The following is a 20,728-nucleotide window of genomic DNA, read 5'->3' as shown; positions in this document are numbered from 1 at the left end:
CTCCCTGGAGGTGTTCAAGGCCAAGCTGGACGGAGCCTTGAGTAGCCTGATCTAGTCGAGAGGCATCCCTGCCCATGACAGGGAGGTTGGACTAGGTGATCTCTAAGGTCCCTTCCAGCCTAGGCCATTCTATGATTCACACTTGCTTTTCTCCCCGACTTCACACCAACACAAATCACTTCAGAACGTTTACTCATGTTCACTACCAGCTCCAGCCCGATTTCAAAATCCCCATATTCTTTGTCGAAATAACTGGTTGCCTGAATTACACAACACTTAATCCTCAGTTTTTCAGCAGACTCCCAGAGTCCCGACAGCCACATAAAGATACTCAGAGAAATTTTGAAGTAATTTCTTCGTTCATTCGCCCATGTTCAGTGTTTATTCCACCACCAAGCAGGCCCTGTCCAGCATGATTGAGGACGGCCCAGGCAACAGGACCAGGCTCTCTAAGGCCGCACAGCACTCAGCCACATGCTTTGCTTCTAGGTACAGAAAATCTAAAACTTTGTAAGTGACCTGTTCTCTGAATGACTCCAGTCTCACCCTCAGTACAACAAACAAGGAATTAACTTACTAATACAAGACAGGTGTTCGAGTTTGAACACAGAAATGGAGAAGATAAGTGATCCATATTTTAAATTAGTCACCCATTGTTTAGTGGGAGGGGGTGGGATGAGGAAATGTGTCCAGATGTTGCAATGCCCTCATAACAACGAGCTGAAATGTATAAAAATACAGAAAATTTGTGTCTAAGCTCTACTTCAGAACAGCAGAAGAAATCACAGAACAAGACAAAAATATACCTATAGTTTTATTTAATTCTCTTTTGAATACAAAATATCTGTTGTATTGGCTAAGGCAATAATATCCATGTCTTCTTTGTATAAATATGTGCAAAATAATCTTTTATAGTTTTAAAAAATAAATTAGTGTTCTGTTCTCTTCTTGTTGTCCTTTCTTGTCTTTTTGCTCTTTCCTGCTTGTTTAGATGATTCTTCCTGAAATGAAAAAGAAATATTTCAAAATTTAAACAATGTGTATATCCTGCAAGTATTCTCTCAAGGTCACCCACAAGAACTATTTTAGTGTTCAGAGCTCGCTAGGATTTATGAGAGTTTTGAGTTGTATAATATTTATCCACTGTTTCATCAATTTGCTTATTTTGCCATTTAGAAACATATGAATTCAGCAAAGATAAAATTATAGACACAGCTATGCCAACAGAAGCATAAAATGTAAAAATAATCCAAGTCATTTCCACTCAAAGAAATGATTACTTTTTAAAGTATCCATTGGTAATTACTTCTTACCATCTTAAAATTTCTTTGTTAGTAATTATAATGCTAACATCTAATGCACATAGACATAGCTAATATGCTGTTCTGAGGCTGAAGAAAAGAGATGTCGAAAAACAAGAATATTAGATGATTAAATGACCTAAGTACCTTAAGTGAAATGTCATTTAAAGACATTTGGTACCTTGTCTCCTAAGTAGGGTCCTTTGAAACATTTTCCAGTAACCTTTTCTGTAATCGTTAATGCTGCTTTGTTTGAATTCTTCTAGTCTGGGGTTTCTTTTTAATATTCTGATGTCTACGATCTATAATTCTCAAAACTTCTTTGAGTCTAGCAAAGCTTTTGATTTTAAAACACTTACTAGTTACAGAGATTCCCAAGCTCAGTCTGCCCACACACCGAAACTGGTGGCACAGGTAAGCACAAGAAGCAGTACCTTCCAGTTTTCTAAACAGCACACAGAAGGAGACATTTTCCCTTCCCACCTTCCCCAAAATTTGTGTTCTGGATCAACGTCCTCAACTGCTGCCACCCTTCTACTGTCCAGCTCATTAAACCAGGTCACTAAATTCTTTGGAAGTTCTTTGAGAGTCTTTGCACTGATGCTATGCACAAGGTCAGTGCATCAAAGCAACCAGAGGAGGATACTGGTAGAATTACTTTTCTTCTGGCTTCATCTGACATCGACAAATTACACAAGGTCACATACAAACAGCTTCATTTCAAGTGGCAGAAACTTACCACTGATGGTACATAGTTGTATTCCACAAGTACATTTCTTGCACAATTGTTTATGTGTTTAAAACGATCTGGTCCTAAGAGAATACCTCCATACCAGCGGGACACCACAACTAACACATTGTGAACATTCAAGATCTGTTTTTTAAAAAAAAAAAAAAAGAAAACTTGGCATTTCTTAATGGAAGTAGTGTTACTTTTCACAACAATTTTAGATATAGAAAAAGTCTACTATCTTGCATTTCTAAGAAGAACTTGGGTCTCCATCACACAGATGTTATCAGAGGGTAACAATGACAAGTCAGCAGTTGCATTAGGTTTCCCTCTCCAAGCTCTTACCCAAAGGTAAATTCAAAGTAAAATGAGTCAATTTATCCCTCAGAAAGGGTACAAAAGCTACCTCACGTACACTACAGTTGCTCATCCACATGTGAAAAGCTTCAGGCATTACTTAAAGGGAAAATTACCGAGTTACATTTATTATTCCTTGATAGGATGAATTATTATTTCCAGAGAGGAGATTGCCTATCTGCATTTTTGGAAGTGATGGTGGATGAGGCTTATAACAGGCAGAGGACAGGCATTATACATATAAGTATCTAAAATGCTGTAAGCTAATACTGTCGCCGTGTACAGAACTTAGCAACAGCACCTGTATAATACATAAAAACCTCTGTCTCTTTCAGGTTTGAGTCTTAGTCCCTTACAACCAAGCAGTTGCTTTCTGAGTTCCAAAAGGCATATATAAGTTCACATAACATGAAATAATTGTATTAGCTATTAGGACTGCAAGAAACTCAGCGACCTTGATATTGCTTTTTTAACACAGTGAGTAACAGAAGTAGAGTTAAACAGAAGTGATGATCTCTTTTAAAGCATTTAAAGGCAAGAAATACAAAAGGCCTTCAACAGCTCTACTTTTCACAAAATCTAAAAGTGATTTGACTAGACTTGAAAACTAGCATTTATTCCACCTTATAGCAATTCTCTCCTCAAGATCTCACCATCAAACACTAGTAACACAGGGAATGCCAACTGATTAAGTATCAGAGAGAAACACACATCTTGTCAAAATATAAGATATAAAGTACTGCGTGGAAACGGGTAGTGACAATCACAGAATCACAGAATTGTTGAGGCTGGAGAAGACCTCTGAGGTCATCAAGTCCAGCCTATGACCCAACACCATAACACATCAGCTAGACCCCGGCACTAAGTGCCACATCCAGCCTCTCCTTAAACACCTCCAGGGACTGTGACTCCACCACTTCCCTGGGCAGTGCATTCCAAGTCAGCACTTTTTCTCAAATTAGTCTTCCATGATTAGTGACCACAACCCTGAATTTATCCCTCAGAGGCATCTGCAATCTCTGCAGAAGGTCTTCACTTATAAATAGCTTTCTCTCAAGTCCTGCACAGCAGCACACTAATGCACAGAGATGGCTTCGAGCCAGACAGAACAAATAGTTTTATCAGCATAAGGGTGAGCAAAAACAGTGAGGTCTGCAAGATATCAGGGTGGTTTTGTGGAGGTGAGAAAAACTCCTTAAGAGGTAGCTATCAACAGGACATGTTAACAACCACTCATTGTCTCCAATAAAGATAAAAAACACATCTATCTGACTAATTTGAACCATACTATTAGAAGATTCTATCACTGTTCATGAAAACAGAAATACTCTGAGAATTTTAAAATTAAAAGGATAATGGAAAAAAAGAAAGAAGGATTTGGGCATGTTTTGTGACAGGCATTTTCTACTCTACATTTAGACATCAGCCATGAAGTCTACGTATAGCAACTGTTCACAGTAAACAGGATGTCAAACACAGTTGGGAAACTTTTTAAGTTTGAAACAGTTTCTTGTAACCAGAATGTGCTATCTTGACTGAAGTGCTAGGTTTATCTAAAACGAGGTAAGATTGCAAAAGTAGAACTGTAAGTACAGCAACAACTGTATTAAACCACCTAATTTTCATGCCCATATCGTATGTCGTAAGTGCTTGTAACAGGAAAAACTACGAGACCTATGAACATCTAGAAATCAGTCCATGAACTATTTTCATCTTTCCTTTGGGTGAAAATTGAACTTCTCTGATGCCTACAGCAGTACTCTTACTAGTTACTAGAAATTTTCCTTCCCAAGTCAGGTTTGAGTTACTCAGGAAGCTTCAAAATATTCTAGATTAAAAAATGCCCAAATATTTCCCTCAATTATATTTTTTCAGAAAAAAAAAAGTAAACTTTGGAAAAAAAAGCAAAAAAGTAGCTTTAAAATGGTCTCTAGGATAAGAACACAAAACCAGAATATTCAAGCAAGCAAAGGACAGGAAAACTGTTGTGAAGGGGATACCAATCTAAAAATCAAAATTAAAACAATTACATGCTGATGTAGCTTAGTGACTTTAGGCACTGCAGAAGATGTATCCAGCTGTCCTCTGCAGTTATGATAATTTATTTATGGCTTTACTAGGGCTTGCATCCTGCCAGTGAATCAAAATTTATCAATCTCAATTCACATTCAGTAGCAACTCTGCTAAAAGGAATACTATTTCAACACCTGAAAACTAAATATTGAATAAACTCAAGTGGAAGAGCTAAGACCAACCCTCAGGAGTCCCAAACCTTCAAGACTACAGAGGAAGTCAGGAGAAAGGAAGACTTTTCCTCAGTTGAAGAGGATTGGGTTAGAGACCAGTTAGGCAAACCGGACATCCACAAATCCACGGGCCCTGATGGGATGTACCCATGAGTGCTGAGGGTGGTGGCAGAAGTTGTTGCAATGCCACTGTCCATCATCTTTGAAAAGGTCTGGAGAACAGGCGAGGTGCCTGAGGACTGAAGGAAGGTCAGTCAAGCCTTTCATGATGATGTAACTGGATGGATAAACAAGGGGAGGGCAGTGGACGTGCTCTACCTTGACTTTGGCAAGGCTTTTGACACTGTCTCTAGCAGTATCCTATCACAGAGCCACAGAGTGCATTGGGCTGGAAAGGAGCTTTAAAGGTCATCTAGTCCAACCCCCCTGCAGTGAGCAGGGACACCTTTAACTAGATCAGGTTGCTCAGAGCCCCATCCAGCCTGACCTCAAATGTCTCCAGGGATGAGGTCCAGTTTTCACCAGGGTTTCACTACCCTCATAGTAAAGAACTAACGTCTAATCTAAATCTACCCTGCTCTAGTTTAAAACCATTGCCCCTCATTGACTGTTACACGTCCTTGTAAACAGTCCCTCCCCTGCTTTCTTGTAGGTCCCCTGCAAGTACTGGAAGGCCACTTTAAGGTCTTCCTGGAGCCTTCTCTTCTTCAGGCTGAACAGCCTCAACACTCTCAGCCAAGCTTAAGCATTGTGGATTGGGTGATTGGCCAGTGAGGTGGACTGGGACCTGGCTGAAGGACAGAGCTCAGAGTTGTGATCAGTGAGGCTGAGTCTAGTTGGAGGCCTGTGACTACTGGTGTCCCCCAGGGCTCAGTACTGGGTCCAGTCATATTCAATACATTAATCAATGATCTGGACGAAGGGATAGAGTTCACCTTCAGCAAGCTTGCTAATGATACAAAACTGAGAGGGGTGACTGACACCCCAGAAGGCTGTGCTGTGATTCAGCATGACCTGGACAGGCTGGAGTGCCAGGCAGAGAGGAATCTTCTGAAATTCAACAAGTGCAAGTGTCAGGTACTGCACCTGGGGAGGAATAACTCCATGTGTCAGTACAGATTGGGGGCTGATCTGCTGGAGAGTAGCTCTGAGGAAAAGGATTGGGGAGTCCTTGTGGACAGCAGGATACCCATGAACAAGTGCTGTGTTCTTGTGGCCAAGAAGGCCAATGGCATCCTGGGATGCATTAAGAGTGTCATCCTCCCCCTCTACTCTGCCCTGGTGAGGCCTCATCTGGAGTACTGTGTCCAGTACATCTGGAATTCTGGGCTCCACAGTTCAAGAAGGAGAAGTAACTACTGAAGAGAGTCCAGCAGAGGACCACTAAGATGACTGGGGGACTGGAGCATCTACCATATGAGGAAAGGCTGAGAGAGCTGGGTGTGTTTAGCCTGGAGAAGAGAAGGCTGAGGGGGGATCTCATAGCATGTCAGAAGGATGGGATCAAACTCTTCTCATTGGTGTCCAGTGACAAGACAAGGGGCAATGATCACAAACTGGAAAATAGGAGGTTCAGCCTAAACATAAGGAAATACTTCTTTACTGCAAAGACAATGGAGCATTGGAACAGGCTGCCCAGAGAGCATCGTCTCTGGAGACATTCAGAACCCGTCTGGACATGTTTCTGTGTGACCTACTCTAGGTGATCCTGCTGTAGCAGGGGAATTGGACTAGATGATCTTCTGAAGTCCCTTCCAACCCCTAACAATCTGTTGTAATATATGTGAGTATGAGAACTAAGGATCCAGAAACGGAAACAGCACAAAGAAACAGATTAAAATGATCAAAACAGCTTAACTCCTTCACTTCCACTATCTTTTGCATTTGAAGCTCTACTCTGCAAGTTCAAATGTGTCTTTTTATTATAAATATTTGAGGAAAATGAATGAAAGGCTGCACATAAGTCTGCTCTTACATTCTGTAAATCAGCTTCTTCCAGTCTTCATATTCTATATACACCTTACACCACATAGTAAGCATAGAAATCAAGCACAGCTTAACTCCTTCACTTCCACTATCTTTTACACCACATAGTAAGCATAGAAATCAAGTCTATTTTTATTTTAAACCATTTAAACTATTACTATTACCTGTGAAACACTCCTTTTTTCTACGATCTAAGACTTGGAAATTCCAATTCACTACAGGCATGCAAGAGTTTGTTTTTTCTATCCCCTTTGAGAAAGCAATCATCTATTTGGCTACAAGCAGAGCAAGAATTAAAATAATAATCTAAAGTTTATTTAGATTGTAGTGATTCAAGATGTTCAAGAATTCCAGAAGTCAAAAGTTAATTTCTGTAACCTGCATAAGATGAAGAAGACGTCCACCTGCTGCTGTCTCCCCATCATCTTCACAATCCTGTAAGAACGTCTGTTTATCTTCACAGTATATTCTTAAACAGAAAAAAAAAAATTAACATAGTCAGATTCAATAAATATCAATCAACTAATATTTTGACATGTTTAATGAAGTCTCAGAGATCTTTCATACACATGTGTATCAATTCTACTTCTCTCCTAAGGACATTTACATGAAAACAGGATGAGGCTTCAGGTAAACCACAATTACTTATCTGTACAGCAGAATTTGGGAAGCTTTTACATAGACTTTAGCTTCTTCAGGGTAACTGCAGATCAATTACCAGTATAAAGACCCCAACCAGCAAAATCCTTAGATCTTTCACCTAGTAATTAGACCTAACTGAACCCAACTCTATCAGATACGGTACACACCCACAAGTTGGAAGAATTTGGACAAAGCTATTATGAATAATGTGTTAGGCCTGCATTTCAGCAGAAGCGTGAAACTGATACTGAAATTTGCCTTTAGATTCTCCATCCCATCTCTTTTCTCAGGGTCACTCCAGGAAACTTTTGGGGTATATTGTTTCCTATAAAGGACAGCTGCCCAGCTCTAATTTTCAGAGGTCTACAGTTTTTTACTAGCTGATTTCAATACACATGTGACACAATGACAAAGAGGCTTCTGGTACTAGGTGACGAATATGAAGCAGTATGTTTCTGTTGCTTTTTGAAGTGTATTTAGATAGTATGAAAGAAGCCAGATCATGAGCAACAAAATAATTCCCCTCTTTACAGAAACCTTTTACTTAGGTAGACTTTCTGATAAAGTAAGCTTGCAGTTGCTCTCATTTCATGCTTCGTTATAATCACACTAGGACATGCATGAATGGATCAGCATATATAGATGCTTTTTCAGTGGACTGCTTCCTCCAGTAATGAAAGGGGCTCCTTTTACTGTCACTTACATTCCCCAGAAAACCTACACCACTACCTGGACTGAGACCAACTCATTTCACATAAGCTCTGTCCACAACTGTTGGCAGAGAGAGACCCCTGCCAAATTCTTTTTTCACCTGTTTCTCATTTTCTCTGAAGTTTCTTGTATTTCAGCTGAAACTTCATATGCCAGATGTCTAGATTAGGCTTTCTGTTTCAACTTATTTCAACTAAAAATTTGCAGCTATTTCTAAATATAAGGTTGGAGGAAAAATAAAAGTTACTTCACCTAAGTAAAACCACATTTAGTTCAGAATGATGTAGTATTTCCATGATCACACATACTATACAAAGTAAAACAACACATGTTTAAATCTACTTTTAGTCTTTTTTTATTCCTAATGCTGCTTTACTATTGTATTGGGTTGGCCTGGTCACATTTCAGTAGCAGGGGGCCTGTAGGGGCGGCTTCTGCGAGAAGCTGCTAGAAGCTTTCCCTAGGTCTGATAGAGCCAATGCCAGCTGGCTCCAAGGATGGAGCAGCCGCTGGCCAAGGCTGGGCCTGTCAGTGATGATGGGAACACCTTTGTGAAAACATATTTAAGAAATGCGGAAAAAGACCTGCACCACAACAACTGGCAGAGAAGAGAGAGAAGTGAGAATACATGAAGACACCAGGGTCAGTGAAGGTGGGAGGACGTGCTTCAAGTGCCCAGAGCAGATTCCCCTGAGCTCTCATGAAGACCCTGGTGAAGCAGGCTGTCCCCCTGCAGCCCATGGAGGTGACAGAAGTGTAGATGTCCACCTAACGTCAGAGCAGGTGGATGCCCAAAGGGAGCTGTGACCCTGTGGGAAGCTCACAGTGGAGTCAGCTCCTGCCAGGACCCATAGCCTGTGGGGAGACAGGAGCCCACACTGGAGCAGGTTTGCTGACAGAACTTGTGACCCTGCAGGGGAGGCGCGGTGGATCAGTTTCCCCTGAAGGACTGCACCCCATGGAGAGGACTCACATTGGGGCAGTTTGTCAAGGACTATCTCTCGTGAGAGGACTCACATCACAGAAAGCGTGTGAAGAATGGTCTCCTGTGAGAGGGACCCCACTTTGGAGCAGGAGAAGAGTGAGAGGCCCTCTTCCAGAGGAAGAAAAAGTGGTAGAAACCTCATCTGGTGAACTGGCTGCAACACCTATTCCCCATCCCCCTGCACCACTTGGAGGGAGGAGATGGATAAATTGGGAGTGATGTCAAGCCTGGGAAGAAGAGAGGGCTGGAAGGAAGGTGTTATTTTTAAGATCTGCTTTTATTTCTCACTACTCTTCTCTAATTTGATTGTTAATAAATTTAATCAATTTCCTCAAACAGAGTCTATTTCTGTCCAAGATAGTAACTGTGAATGCTCTCCCTGTCCTTATCTTGACTCATGAGCCCTTCGTAATATTTTCTCCCCCGGTCTAGCTGAGAAAGGGTAGTGATAGAGCAGCTGCGGTGGGTACCTGGCCTCCAGCCAGGGTCAAACCACTACAATTATCTTATATTTCTTAATATATGCTCTACTTCCTTTACCTTAAATTCAAAATAAAGCCTAAAACCTTTCTTCACCATGAATAAGAAAGCTATTCCCATAAAGATTTTATAGCAAGGAATTTATTTGACAGTTTTAGATTTCTCATCTCCTGCACTCATTTGTCAGAGAACATTGAAAAAAAATAAATATTACTCTCACCTGTATGCATATATGTTGTGGGTAGCACTTGCAATTTTCTTATTCTCATATAATTTCTCAAGAACTCTCTTTACCTTTAAAAAAATAGGAATAAGCTTCCTTTTATAATAGGAATTTCACACACACCATCTCAATATCACTGCTAAACAAATATCTTAATACTATAATGAAACAGTTTTACACTTTGACATAAAATGAATTAAATATTCAGTGTGATAACTAAATAAGCAGCTTCTCAGTACCCTCATAATGGTTTCAAATAATATTTCTGGGATAATTAAAACAGCTGTTCCTTAAATTTGTCCATTATGTATGTTCATGCTATTCCTGAGGAAGTCAAATCGCTTCACTGAACAAGGATAGAAAGATCTAGAAAACATTTTAAATCAGTACCAAGTACAAATTCTACCTGCTTACATTTTTCAACCATAATATTAACATATGTTTTCCCATTATACACTGCTTTTACCTATTTCACAAAAACAAGGGAAGCTTAGGAAAAAACTTGAAATGAAGTAGAGCTTTCTTTCTCTTGAAATATATTTTTTCAGAGTTTTCCTTTCGGAGAAAGATTAATAATAAAATATGTTCCATTAGGGGCCTGAAAGTGTTATTATTTCCCAGAAAACAGGTATTGCCACCATGTCAATCTCTCTGCTATTAAGAAATATCAAATTCAAAACATTTGTCAACATCAGTTCGTCTTCTATTTCTAATTAAACCTGCTAGCAATTGTTCAACCCTTTGCAACTTGATCTAACAAAAAGAAGAGCTTTGATCAAGACACTGCTTTAGTACATAATACAAAATTGAGATTACTTTGAGCAAAACATTATTGAAGTTCAGAAAGCTTGGGAAAACACACTTGGAAATAGATTGCCTTCCACTCCAAAGAAAAATGTGTCTGAGGAGTAATCAATACACATACGTAGTATCTGTCCTAGGTATACTGTGCTTATTAACGTATATATATCTGGGGATCTTATTAACATTCATAAATATCTGAGGGGTGGGTGTCAAGAGGAAGGGGATAATCTCTTTTCAGTGGTGTCCAGCAATAGAACAAGAACTAATGGGTTTAAGTTGGAACACAGGAAGTTTCACCTCAACATGAGGAGAAATTTCTTTACTGTGAGGGTGACAGAGCCCTGGCACAGGCTGCCCAGAGAGGTTGTGGAGTCTCCTTCTCCGGAGACTTTCAAAACCCGCCTGGACATGTTCCTGGGTGGGAACCTAGGGGATCCTGCTCTGGCAGTGGGGTTGGACTAGATGATCTCTAAAGGTCCCTTCCAACCCCTGACGCATTCTATGATTTCCAGTTCTGCTGTAAGAAAATCAGCTTACAAAAAACAACTCAAATATAAGATACCTCAATAAAAAAAGTCCTATTCTTAACAGAGAACATTGCTTCAGACACTTGTTGGGTTTTTTTTTCTCCATTAAAAGGTAATATTGGTGAAAGACAACTTATATTACTTAATATACTTTCCTAAATACATTTTAATACATAGACTTGGGGTACAAACTTATGAAGTTATCATCACCTGTGACATTACTTATTTATCAGCTACCAGGGTCCTAAAAACATACCTTAAAGATTCATTATGTGTCTGTATTTCCAAGGAACCTCCAAGTCAGATATCTGACAGCTAAGCAACAGCTTATCCTTTTCCCTGTTGTATCTCCTAAACCTGTGGGGTTTTATGCCTCCTGTTCTCCCTCTCTATTATTCCTGCTTTAGGTAATTAAGGAATGTAATTCTCTATATATCAACGAGGCACCTGCTCATCAAAGACACAAATCAACAGATCAGTTTTTAGTCCCACCTGTCTAAATCAGTGTCAAGTCCAAGAACCACATACATTTTAAATGTCAGAAGTCGTCAAATTGAGACCAGATAAAAGAAATGGTACTAAACATAGCCTGCTGCCTGAAATGGGCCTACCACTTTCTTTAATAAGGTTCATGGTAACATATTTTGGTATGTAAATAACTACAGTATTACTCTGGCTAGTATTATTGAAAACTACATTGGAATCCAAATTCCACTATTAAAAACATTCAGTAAGGGAATTTACACAGCAATCTCTGTACTGTTTTAAAATCATAGAATCATAGAATGGCCTAGGCTGGAAGGGACCTTAGAGATCATCTAGTCCAACCTCCCTGTCATGGGCAGGGACGCCTCTCAACTAGATCAGGCTACTCAAGGCTCCATCCAACTTGGCCTTGAACACCTCCAGGGAGGGGGCAGCCACCACGTCTCTGGGCAATTTATTCCAAAGTCTTGCTGCCCTCATACTGAAGAATTTCTTCTTAAGGTCCAGTCTAAATCTATTCTCCTTCAACTTAAACCCATTTCCCCTTGGCCTATCATGGACATTCTTGTAAAAAGTCCCTCCCCAGCCTTCCTGTAGGTTCCCTTCAGAAAATATCCATTAATTATCCATTGCAGTATATAGATTACGCAGCTAAAGTGTTATGGGCATCTACTAACCCCTCCAGCTGATAAAGAAGCTAGCTTTCACTACAGGCACAGTGCTTACCCCTTTTGGCCTTCTTTCAGAAAAATTAGTCCTTATCACAGTAAAGTTCCCCTGCAGTCTGAAGACCAACCACCTCACACCATACAGCAAGATTCTTTGGAACAAGATGGACACTTGTGGAATTTTTTTTTACTAACTTTATACTAACTACATACCAATAAGTCTTGACTGGAAATTCCTAGGTTTATTGAGTATATGCTGTCTTTTTTTTGTAAAAAAAAAAAAGCCATATAAGAAGAAATTAAAAATGTCTTTATATGCAAAAGGGAAATTACTAACCTGCTTTAAGTATTATTTTTTGACACAGATCTGCTCTTTTGGAAACTCTCATCCATGAGCACAGAATTCCTTGTAAGTAGGAACAACCTTACTCATAAATAATGATCAATGAGCAAGAGTTTTTTAAAATGAGAAATTTAAATTTCTTCCCTTTCTAAAGCAAGACAGTTCACAGACACTCACAGTTCACAGGGACTGAGCACAGCTAAGAAAGCCCCTGAAGTGTGGTGCTACTCCAGTGGAAATGGTAATGCACTGAGTATTTGAAAACATTGAGTTATTACACATTAACCTAATGAATAAAATTCCTTTCACTTCCTAAGCTGTGAGAGGATAGCTCAAAAAAGCTGAAAGTAAAGAGATGAAGCAAAGCAAGCTATGAGTGACTGATTCGCAGGAAACACAGAAACACATATTTTCATACAATGCTGTGGATTCTGGTGCAAGAACCAACGAGACAAATTCCACAAAGCATAAATTACGCCCCCCAAAACATTCATATTAAATGCAAGGATACTTTCTTCACCTTGTGTTAAACTGCTGAAAGAGGGGAAGCATGACAGGAAACAAAATGTTGCTGCCCTCTTCTACCACTCTGCCTAGGTCTATATTCACCAATAATTCCAGTAAGACACAGAAACTCACACAGACATTTTCCCTAGTTCTAAGTAAATACAACTCCAGACGCATGCTTACCCCTTTCAATTATTTCTCAATAAAGATTTACTTATGCATTATCCAAGTGTATCTTTCAATAGAATTCCTTTCTAAGGTAGGGAAAACTTTTATAAATTCATTTTAATTCATTTTGCAAGTAACAAACGGTAGACTCAACAGCTTCCAAAGATGCAACAATTCAATTTGCCAACACTTAAAAGTAAAATTTCAGAGTCCTTACTCTCTTACACCTAAGTCACATAATGGTAAAGAATAGCAAGGAGCACTACAGAGCTGATGTTTAGAGCTATTCAGCTGTTTGTGAGAAACTGATGACTACTCAGACAATATCAGCACACAAAGATGCAAAGACAGACAAATACATTTGGCTAATGCCAAGTATTTCAGCAATACTTTGTCAAGCTTAAAATACAGACGAAAAGAGCAGAACCAATCCGTACTAACTTGTCTGGGAGTCACCACAGGAGCCAGATGTGCCTGGAAAGTACTCCTTCGATCTGTTACCGGGTTCCCATGATGTATGGGAGGCAGTTCTTCATCTACTGATCACAAACAAGGAAGCGTTTGTTTTCTTTTAAGGGTACTGAAACAATGTGTATAACTAGGTAAGTAAAGATTGTCTCAAATTTAAAAAATAGTGAAGTACACAAGAAAACATACAGAACTCCCCAAAATATGTTGTTTCTTTACAGTTCTTATTAATCTTCATTATAATTTTAGTGTTATTAGTTCTACTCAAAAGCTGAGCAGAAAACCAGAATCTTAAGACCCTTCTCTTCGAAATTATTTCATCAGAATTAACAAGGGCATATGTCTACCTTTGTGATTTTCAGACGTAATGTAATTTAACATTTGAATTGCATCTTCCTGAATGGGCTGATAGTCAAGGAGAAAATCATCCCCATCATCTTCGTCAACTTCTTCAGTGGTTTTCTTAATATCTGGTTCTATTAAGATAGAAGTAGTAGAATTTACTACACTTTTTTTTTGGTGAGACAAGTAAGACAATATTTCAAACTGTTTTTCTCAGAAGTCCCTGGCTCTTCAGGTCAAATCAGTTTGCCATTAAAAATTATGAAATGCAGAATAGTAAAATTAATTACAACAAAGCCCAGAATTTCTTAGTTCAGTATTAACTAAAATATTCCTTAGAATTAGGAATACAATATTTATAATATGGAATCCTTTCATGATATCTTCTGCTTCAATACAAATTAACAGTATTTCTAAGAAGAAAAGAACGTTTACCATTTCCATTAAAAATTTACAATGTTATCATTACTTTAATCTGAATTTAGAGAGCAAAATAATCTGATCTTTTGTAAGAACTCCTTTTATTGTTCATTTGGGGAAAAACGTATACTTGTCCAATGGTACTTCATGACATTATAAAATCACTATATTCAAAACATATCTCTGGACATGTTTCAAGCACTCTGAGATTCCCAAAAGCCCATTTTCCTTTATGCACAGGACATACAAAAAAATAACAGTCACTAGCAAAAAAGTCAATAAAAAAAGTGGAGGCGTGATCTAGCATGTTCAAAAGGCCTAAAAAAGCTACATAAGACACATTAAGAAGATACTTGGCGATCTGTCTGCATATTCCACTGAATTTTATCTTCTATTGATGATAATCCAAGTCCTCCAAGACTGCACTCAACACCAAAAATTAATTACTGATACGAATAATTCCTTTGCAGAACAGAGGACAATGCATAAGGTACCTGGGTGCAGCACTCTACTTTCATGCAATAATTTAATTCCCAAGAGAACTGAGGACCTTGTTCTAGTTCATTGAGGCCATCCCTCTCCTTTTTTCCCCACTGCTTTTTAAAAAGGGAAACTACCACTGAAAAACAATAAGCCATGTACACTGGGTACTGTAGTTTCCTGGTATTTAGATCCAGTACAAAATTGAGCATAAAGCTTTAACGTGTAATAAAATCTTACTTTGCAGATGAACAAGAAGCAAACTGAAAAACCCATGTATTTTCTGAAGTACCTGGATCTGATGACTGTCCCTTTTCTATGAGAACTTCTCTTATCTTCTCCACCCACAAATAAAGTATACTTTCACCAAGGTTCTGTCTGGAAGTTAATGAAGAATCAGTGTTGCAGATTTCACTTGAGAAGTACATCAGATATTACACAGATTTCCAACACACAGAAACTAAACGTTATGATCTAGTGAGATAAAGATCTTAGGCTTGTTGAGGCAGTTGTTCAGTGGGTGAAATGCATGATTTCTGCATCGTTACATACTGTCTTTGTAGACTATCTGTAAATTATTTTTTATTAGTTTTTCTTTAACATTAAAAGCACAAATGCTGGAACTAAAAAGGCAACAGAAAAACTTTCTGGCCACAAAGGAAAGGGAAAACAACTGAGAAGATTAAGTTGGACAGCCTTCAGTATTTTCAAAAGAACACTAAGCTAGGACATCTAGCCTTAGAGCTTGCTCTGAATCAAGTTTCCTTTATGAGAAGTACTGTATTGCCAGCAGCAAGCACCTTCAGCTGCTCTGGGGCTGTAGAGGACTCTTTCATATTCAGGAGCTGGGTTCTTACTTTGGAATAGCCCCACTTCTCCTTCCCTTCCAGCAGCCAGCACACACAGAGCAGAGGCTGAGCTCAGTGGACTGTGACAGCAGGACTGTGGCAGTGGGCACAGTGGAGCATCACTCAAGTTTGGGTAACAAGCAGACCTACAGGAGCGTGGGGGTAAGTATTTATGTTTAGGAGTCCTTAGGGGGCACAGGAGTGTATTAAGGTACAGGGGGAGGGTGGGATGAACATGCTTTTTACGTGCATATTTCAAATTAAGAAATGTGCAGCAGGACCCAAACAACTCAAAAATATATTTAAGATGGTTCCCTGAAAAGTCATCTTCACAATTATATTTTAACATCATTATGAACTGTTCATGTTTATCTCAAAAACATAACTAAAGATTTAGGGCCATAGGTAACTTGTGGTTTCTCATTAACTTTATTCTTGCTGCCACCATCTGGGGCACCAGGTAAGTACATATCAGTGACAAAATTACATTTTTTAACTCTTGCTTTGCTAAATGTATACAGCACAACTGCTGAATGCAACCAGAAATTCAAACACATATACACATTTTAAGAAAAATATTCAAGCAAAAATAAGGAATTTATAAATTTGTAGCTCTGCTTTCAAAATCCAGACAGATTCAGGAGCAATTCAACAACCTAACTTCAGAAGCACTACTTTAATACATGAAGAACTGTATTTGTTTTAATGATGGAATATGAGGGATTAGACAATAATTTCTCTCTTCCGCACAAGTAAATAGCAATTTCTTAAGCTATAAAACAATCTCAATTTCTGCCTACTTGCAAATTACACCTAGTCTGAAAGGTTACCTTTCTATGCTATTTTTCTTGTAGCTTGTGCCTGAATCACGAAACAAAGCTTTCTATTGAATAAAAGTCTTATGAGAAAAATATCCAGGAAGAAGGAAGAAAACCACAAGAAACCCCAAAGAAGTGCTGCATTTTTAAGAACTTTTAGCTCCCCAAAGCAGACTTGTGATCTGTAATTATCCACTTTTTTCACTTCCTTAAGAAGACAGTGATTGGCAGTATAGTTCATGCTGGTCTATATTGCAGAACTATAGAATTCAGCAATCTGGTAAAACACACAATGTAAACGACGCAGAGTACCTCTGTTTATCTGACAGCTATTTAGACATAAACACTGTGCACATCAGTAACTACTCCAGCAGGTTAACTATCTTAAGCAGTCTAAAATAACACATATGGCCTAAAGTACAAAGGCATTCTTGCTGAACAAACAAAAATGAGGAGACCAGAGAGGGCGCTGAAGAGCAACTGATACAGACAGAACAGAGCTGCAAGGGACTGATCTAACCGGCACAATTTAACACCCTACAAGACTGCAGGGGAAAAGAAAAGAAAAACAGGGGGGAAAAAATGCACCAAAACCATGCTATTTCTCCTCACAGTCCTCACTTGGCAACTTGTACCAAATGTTCAGGACCTCTGAAGCACTACCTATAGGAGCTCTACCTCTGGTAGAGACCCCAGCAAATCCTATCAATCTGGACAGAGTTAAGGACAATTTTGCTCCACTCAACCACTGTGGTTAATATGATCCCACAGAACTTTTCACTGTACACTTTTAACACTTCAGATTCAATTTTATTTGCTTAAACTATCTGTTGTTTAATTGGGTAGGAAACACGGTTAATCAAAGTAACTAAGTAATGAGATAAAAAAAACTTCATGCAAGCTAAGTGCTCTCTTCCTTATTTTATGGCATTAAAAAACATTTCTTATGCAAGATTTTCAGATTTTAGTATTTTGGGCATGACTGTGCTTTCTTATGGCACATTTTCATTTAATTTAGTTTATATTATCTTTGGGATCTGAAAAAAATTAAATAGACCATACAAAATTACTACATTTACTACCCCAATTTCACAGCAATTCAAAACCATGTAATTTGAGTGTTTCTAAATGTTCTGTTTATTCTCACGCATTCATTATGCGCTTGTTGTTAGCTGCACACTGTGATAATAAACAGTCTCCTATGCTACAGACTCTAGTTAATAGATTCTACATATGTTTAATTCATTTTAAGACCTACTTATCCCTTAGCTATCTTTTAAGAAAAACTGTTTTGCCACTTATGCTTTAAGATGCAAGTGAATGTATCCACATCCTGCATTTTAACATTCAAATGAAGAATAGATACTGAAATCTCATATTTGGTAGCACTAATTCAAGCAATCTCATGGACCCTATTAGGAGTCAAAGTGAAGACTTGTGTCTTTACAGAACTTCAGGTCTAAATAATGTGGAAAAAAATTGTCAGTTTAACACAGTTAAACTTTCATTGTTCTTGCAAAATGCTTAGCAAATACATGGCATCTTTAGCTGTGAGATATACAGAAGAAGAAACTTGCTGGTTTATGGCTATGGCAGCAGTCAATTCACAACTACTGGTTCATGCAGGTATTTCAAAAGCATACGCTGAGCAGGGCATGAAACTGAAAATACGTTGTCTCCTTTACTATATTCCACAGTCTCTAACTTACACATATATTTCTTCCAAGCTATTTGCCAGTTCTGTATAATCTTGTCCTCGAAGCCAAGGAGCACTAGAATGAAAAGAAATACAATGAGAATCATGCCCATACACAGATTCCAACACCTAAGCAAACACTTATTTTAAAATGGGATAAACAGCTTGAAAATAAAATACTCCCAATTGCTCCCACTTAGCAAGATTCCAGTTGTAAACATCCTGGTAAAAGTACGATCATCCAGCTCTCCTTCAAGACTCCTAAGTTGGGCTGCCTTTTCTTACCTCAGAAAAGAAAGCTGAGCTCATTTTTTAGGGAAGGCCACTGTCACTCCAAAGTCACCTGACGTATTATTACTTTTTCTTTCCAACTTGTTCAGCACCACAGTACCTATAATGCTTACAATGACCTTTAAGTTCTGTACCTGTATCTTCCTGGTCTCATGCTAAACTATAAACCTTGCCTCAGGTTTACCAGCACTACTTTGTATTGCCTTGTCAATACTGCTGACCAAAACTCAGCAGATACGCTGTGTATCACGACCTGTAGATGTCTCTGTCATCAAAACCTGGGACCTCTCTTACACATCTTCATTCCCATCTTTCTTATGTGTCAGGAGACAAGAGGAGAGAAGGGAAGGAAAAGAGAAAAATGGCACATGTCATGGCTTCATCCCAATAAGAGTCAGTGCTCAGATGAAACGCATGCCCTACTATCTGATACAAGGATCCAGGCAAGAGGCGTACACCCAAGGAAGTGATGAGACATCACAAGACAACAGGCAGCACCCACGATATGACCACAGCCTAATTGCTGCCTTGACAACAAAATAAAGCTGCATGAGTTAGAGTTGAGGGAAAAGAGCAAATTGCCATAGGGAATTCCGTGAGGCTAACTCGAGAGAAAGAATATAATATTCTTGCTGGAAACATCTCCCACCCCTGCCATACTTCAATTCAAGGAGGCATCTTAATTGTTTACAGTCTAAACTGAAGTTTAGTTAGCAGTAATAATTCAGAAAAGAAATATAAAAGTTTGAAAGAAACTTCACTTACTTTAGCTGATAAATTGGTGGCTCTGCAGTTGGATATCCTGGCGGCAAAATCACCTGAAAGAAACTCAGGATAACCATTCGCCACTCCTCTCAGCTATCTGAGCTTTACTGATGGGCTCTGATGTTGAGCATTACGACTATCATCAGTGTTACAAATGAAGATAATATTTGGCTATGTTGTTACAGAATTACAAGAAAACCTGAATATCGGTATTTAGGATTCCAGTAATGGTAATACATACAAACACTGTACTTCATGGTGCAATCTTTGTGGATGAAGCATCATGCAAAATGAAATGCAGAAGAAATTTGAAAAGAGCTGCATACATAGTTTCTGTTTAAGTGGCACTGAACTCGCATAAGTAGACACTTCAGTGTTTCTTTCACTAAGTTACTGTCTCCAGTTCTGAAACATGAAGTAGCAAGTTACTAAATGAAGTTGATCTGAACTTCATTTTGTTGCCACATTTTCCAGAAAGTAAGTCTAGAAGCAATTGCAACAGATTGACTGAGGAGTCCTGCACAAAGTGAATGTAAAAAAATGTTTTAAGAATTAATCCTAGGAGAAGAAACACTGAAATCAGTTTTTGCCAGGCGTGGAATTAAGATACGTAGCTACTAAAAATATCATAAGCACACTGATGTGTTTCGGTAACAATCACTGAAAAGTCTACCACAGATTCCAATCCAAAACCTTCTCAACTCGTCTTGGCAGACAATTAATCGTATCTATAAGTTTCATGCAGGCACAAGATTTTGCCTGCATCAGTCAAGCTGCAAATCCTGTGCAAAAGTTCTTAACACCACTATACCTGCAGACAGAGGGTCCATTTTGGTTGATCCAGACAATCGCTAATCTTAATGCAATAGATTTTTTCATCTTCATCAACAACACACCAGTCTTCACCATATATGGAGGAAAGGGCTTCAATTTCATCAATCTAGAAAAAGCATTGTGGAAAAATAAACAAACCTTCCACCGAAGCCCACAACCTTGTGTGTCAATCAGTTCCTAAGCCTTGCCCTGGACAGCTTATTTGTGGATGTGACAAGATTCCCTATGCTGGGAGGCCAGTCCCAATTCATAGCATAAGCAACCTTCGCTCAGTTCTTCGCACCAGCTTTCACATTTCCATACATAATCCTGCGATTCTCAGCAGGGACGAGGCGAGCAAAGGGACGTGGAGCTGCTACATGTCCCCACGGCTCCTGGTGGGGTCAGCCCCGCGCCAGGGGAAAGGCCTTGACGCTAGCTCTCAGTGAATACGAGCATTTGAAGTCATCCAGCAAATTCCCACAAAAACCGGAGGGCCACCTTCCACCTCCAAATGAAACACCCGACATGGGTCTTTAGCCTCAGCAGAGGCAACCGCGCTTCCGCTGGGGCAAGGCCGCAGCCCAGAGGCACGGAGCTCCGCACAGGGCCAGGCTTCACCG

The 20,728-nt window shown here is 39.1% G+C and overlaps 1 protein-coding gene across 1 annotated transcript; it reads right to left on the bottom strand.

Moving 5' to 3' along the window:
• Positions 1-796: 796 nt before the first annotated feature.
• On the bottom strand, positions 797-20,232 carry IMPACT (impact RWD domain protein; the record flags this gene model as incomplete). Its single annotated transcript, XM_009874996.1, has 10 exons — positions 797-1,001; positions 2,041-2,175; positions 6,999-7,089; positions 9,659-9,732; positions 13,606-13,703; positions 13,980-14,108; positions 15,167-15,252; positions 18,250-18,312; positions 19,293-19,345; positions 20,104-20,232. Coding segments are annotated over 10 exons (930 nt in total), but the record flags the coding sequence as incomplete, so codon positions are not given.
• Between the last annotated feature and the right edge of the window lie 496 nt (positions 20,233-20,728).

This window comes from Apaloderma vittatum, unplaced genomic scaffold (genome assembly GCF_000703405.1).
Source record: "Apaloderma vittatum isolate BGI_N311 unplaced genomic scaffold, ASM70340v1 scaffold478, whole genome shotgun sequence".
Classification (NCBI taxonomy): domain Eukaryota; kingdom Metazoa; phylum Chordata; class Aves; order Trogoniformes; family Trogonidae; genus Apaloderma; species Apaloderma vittatum.
This window is presented reverse-complemented; position numbering and strand designations above follow the sequence as displayed.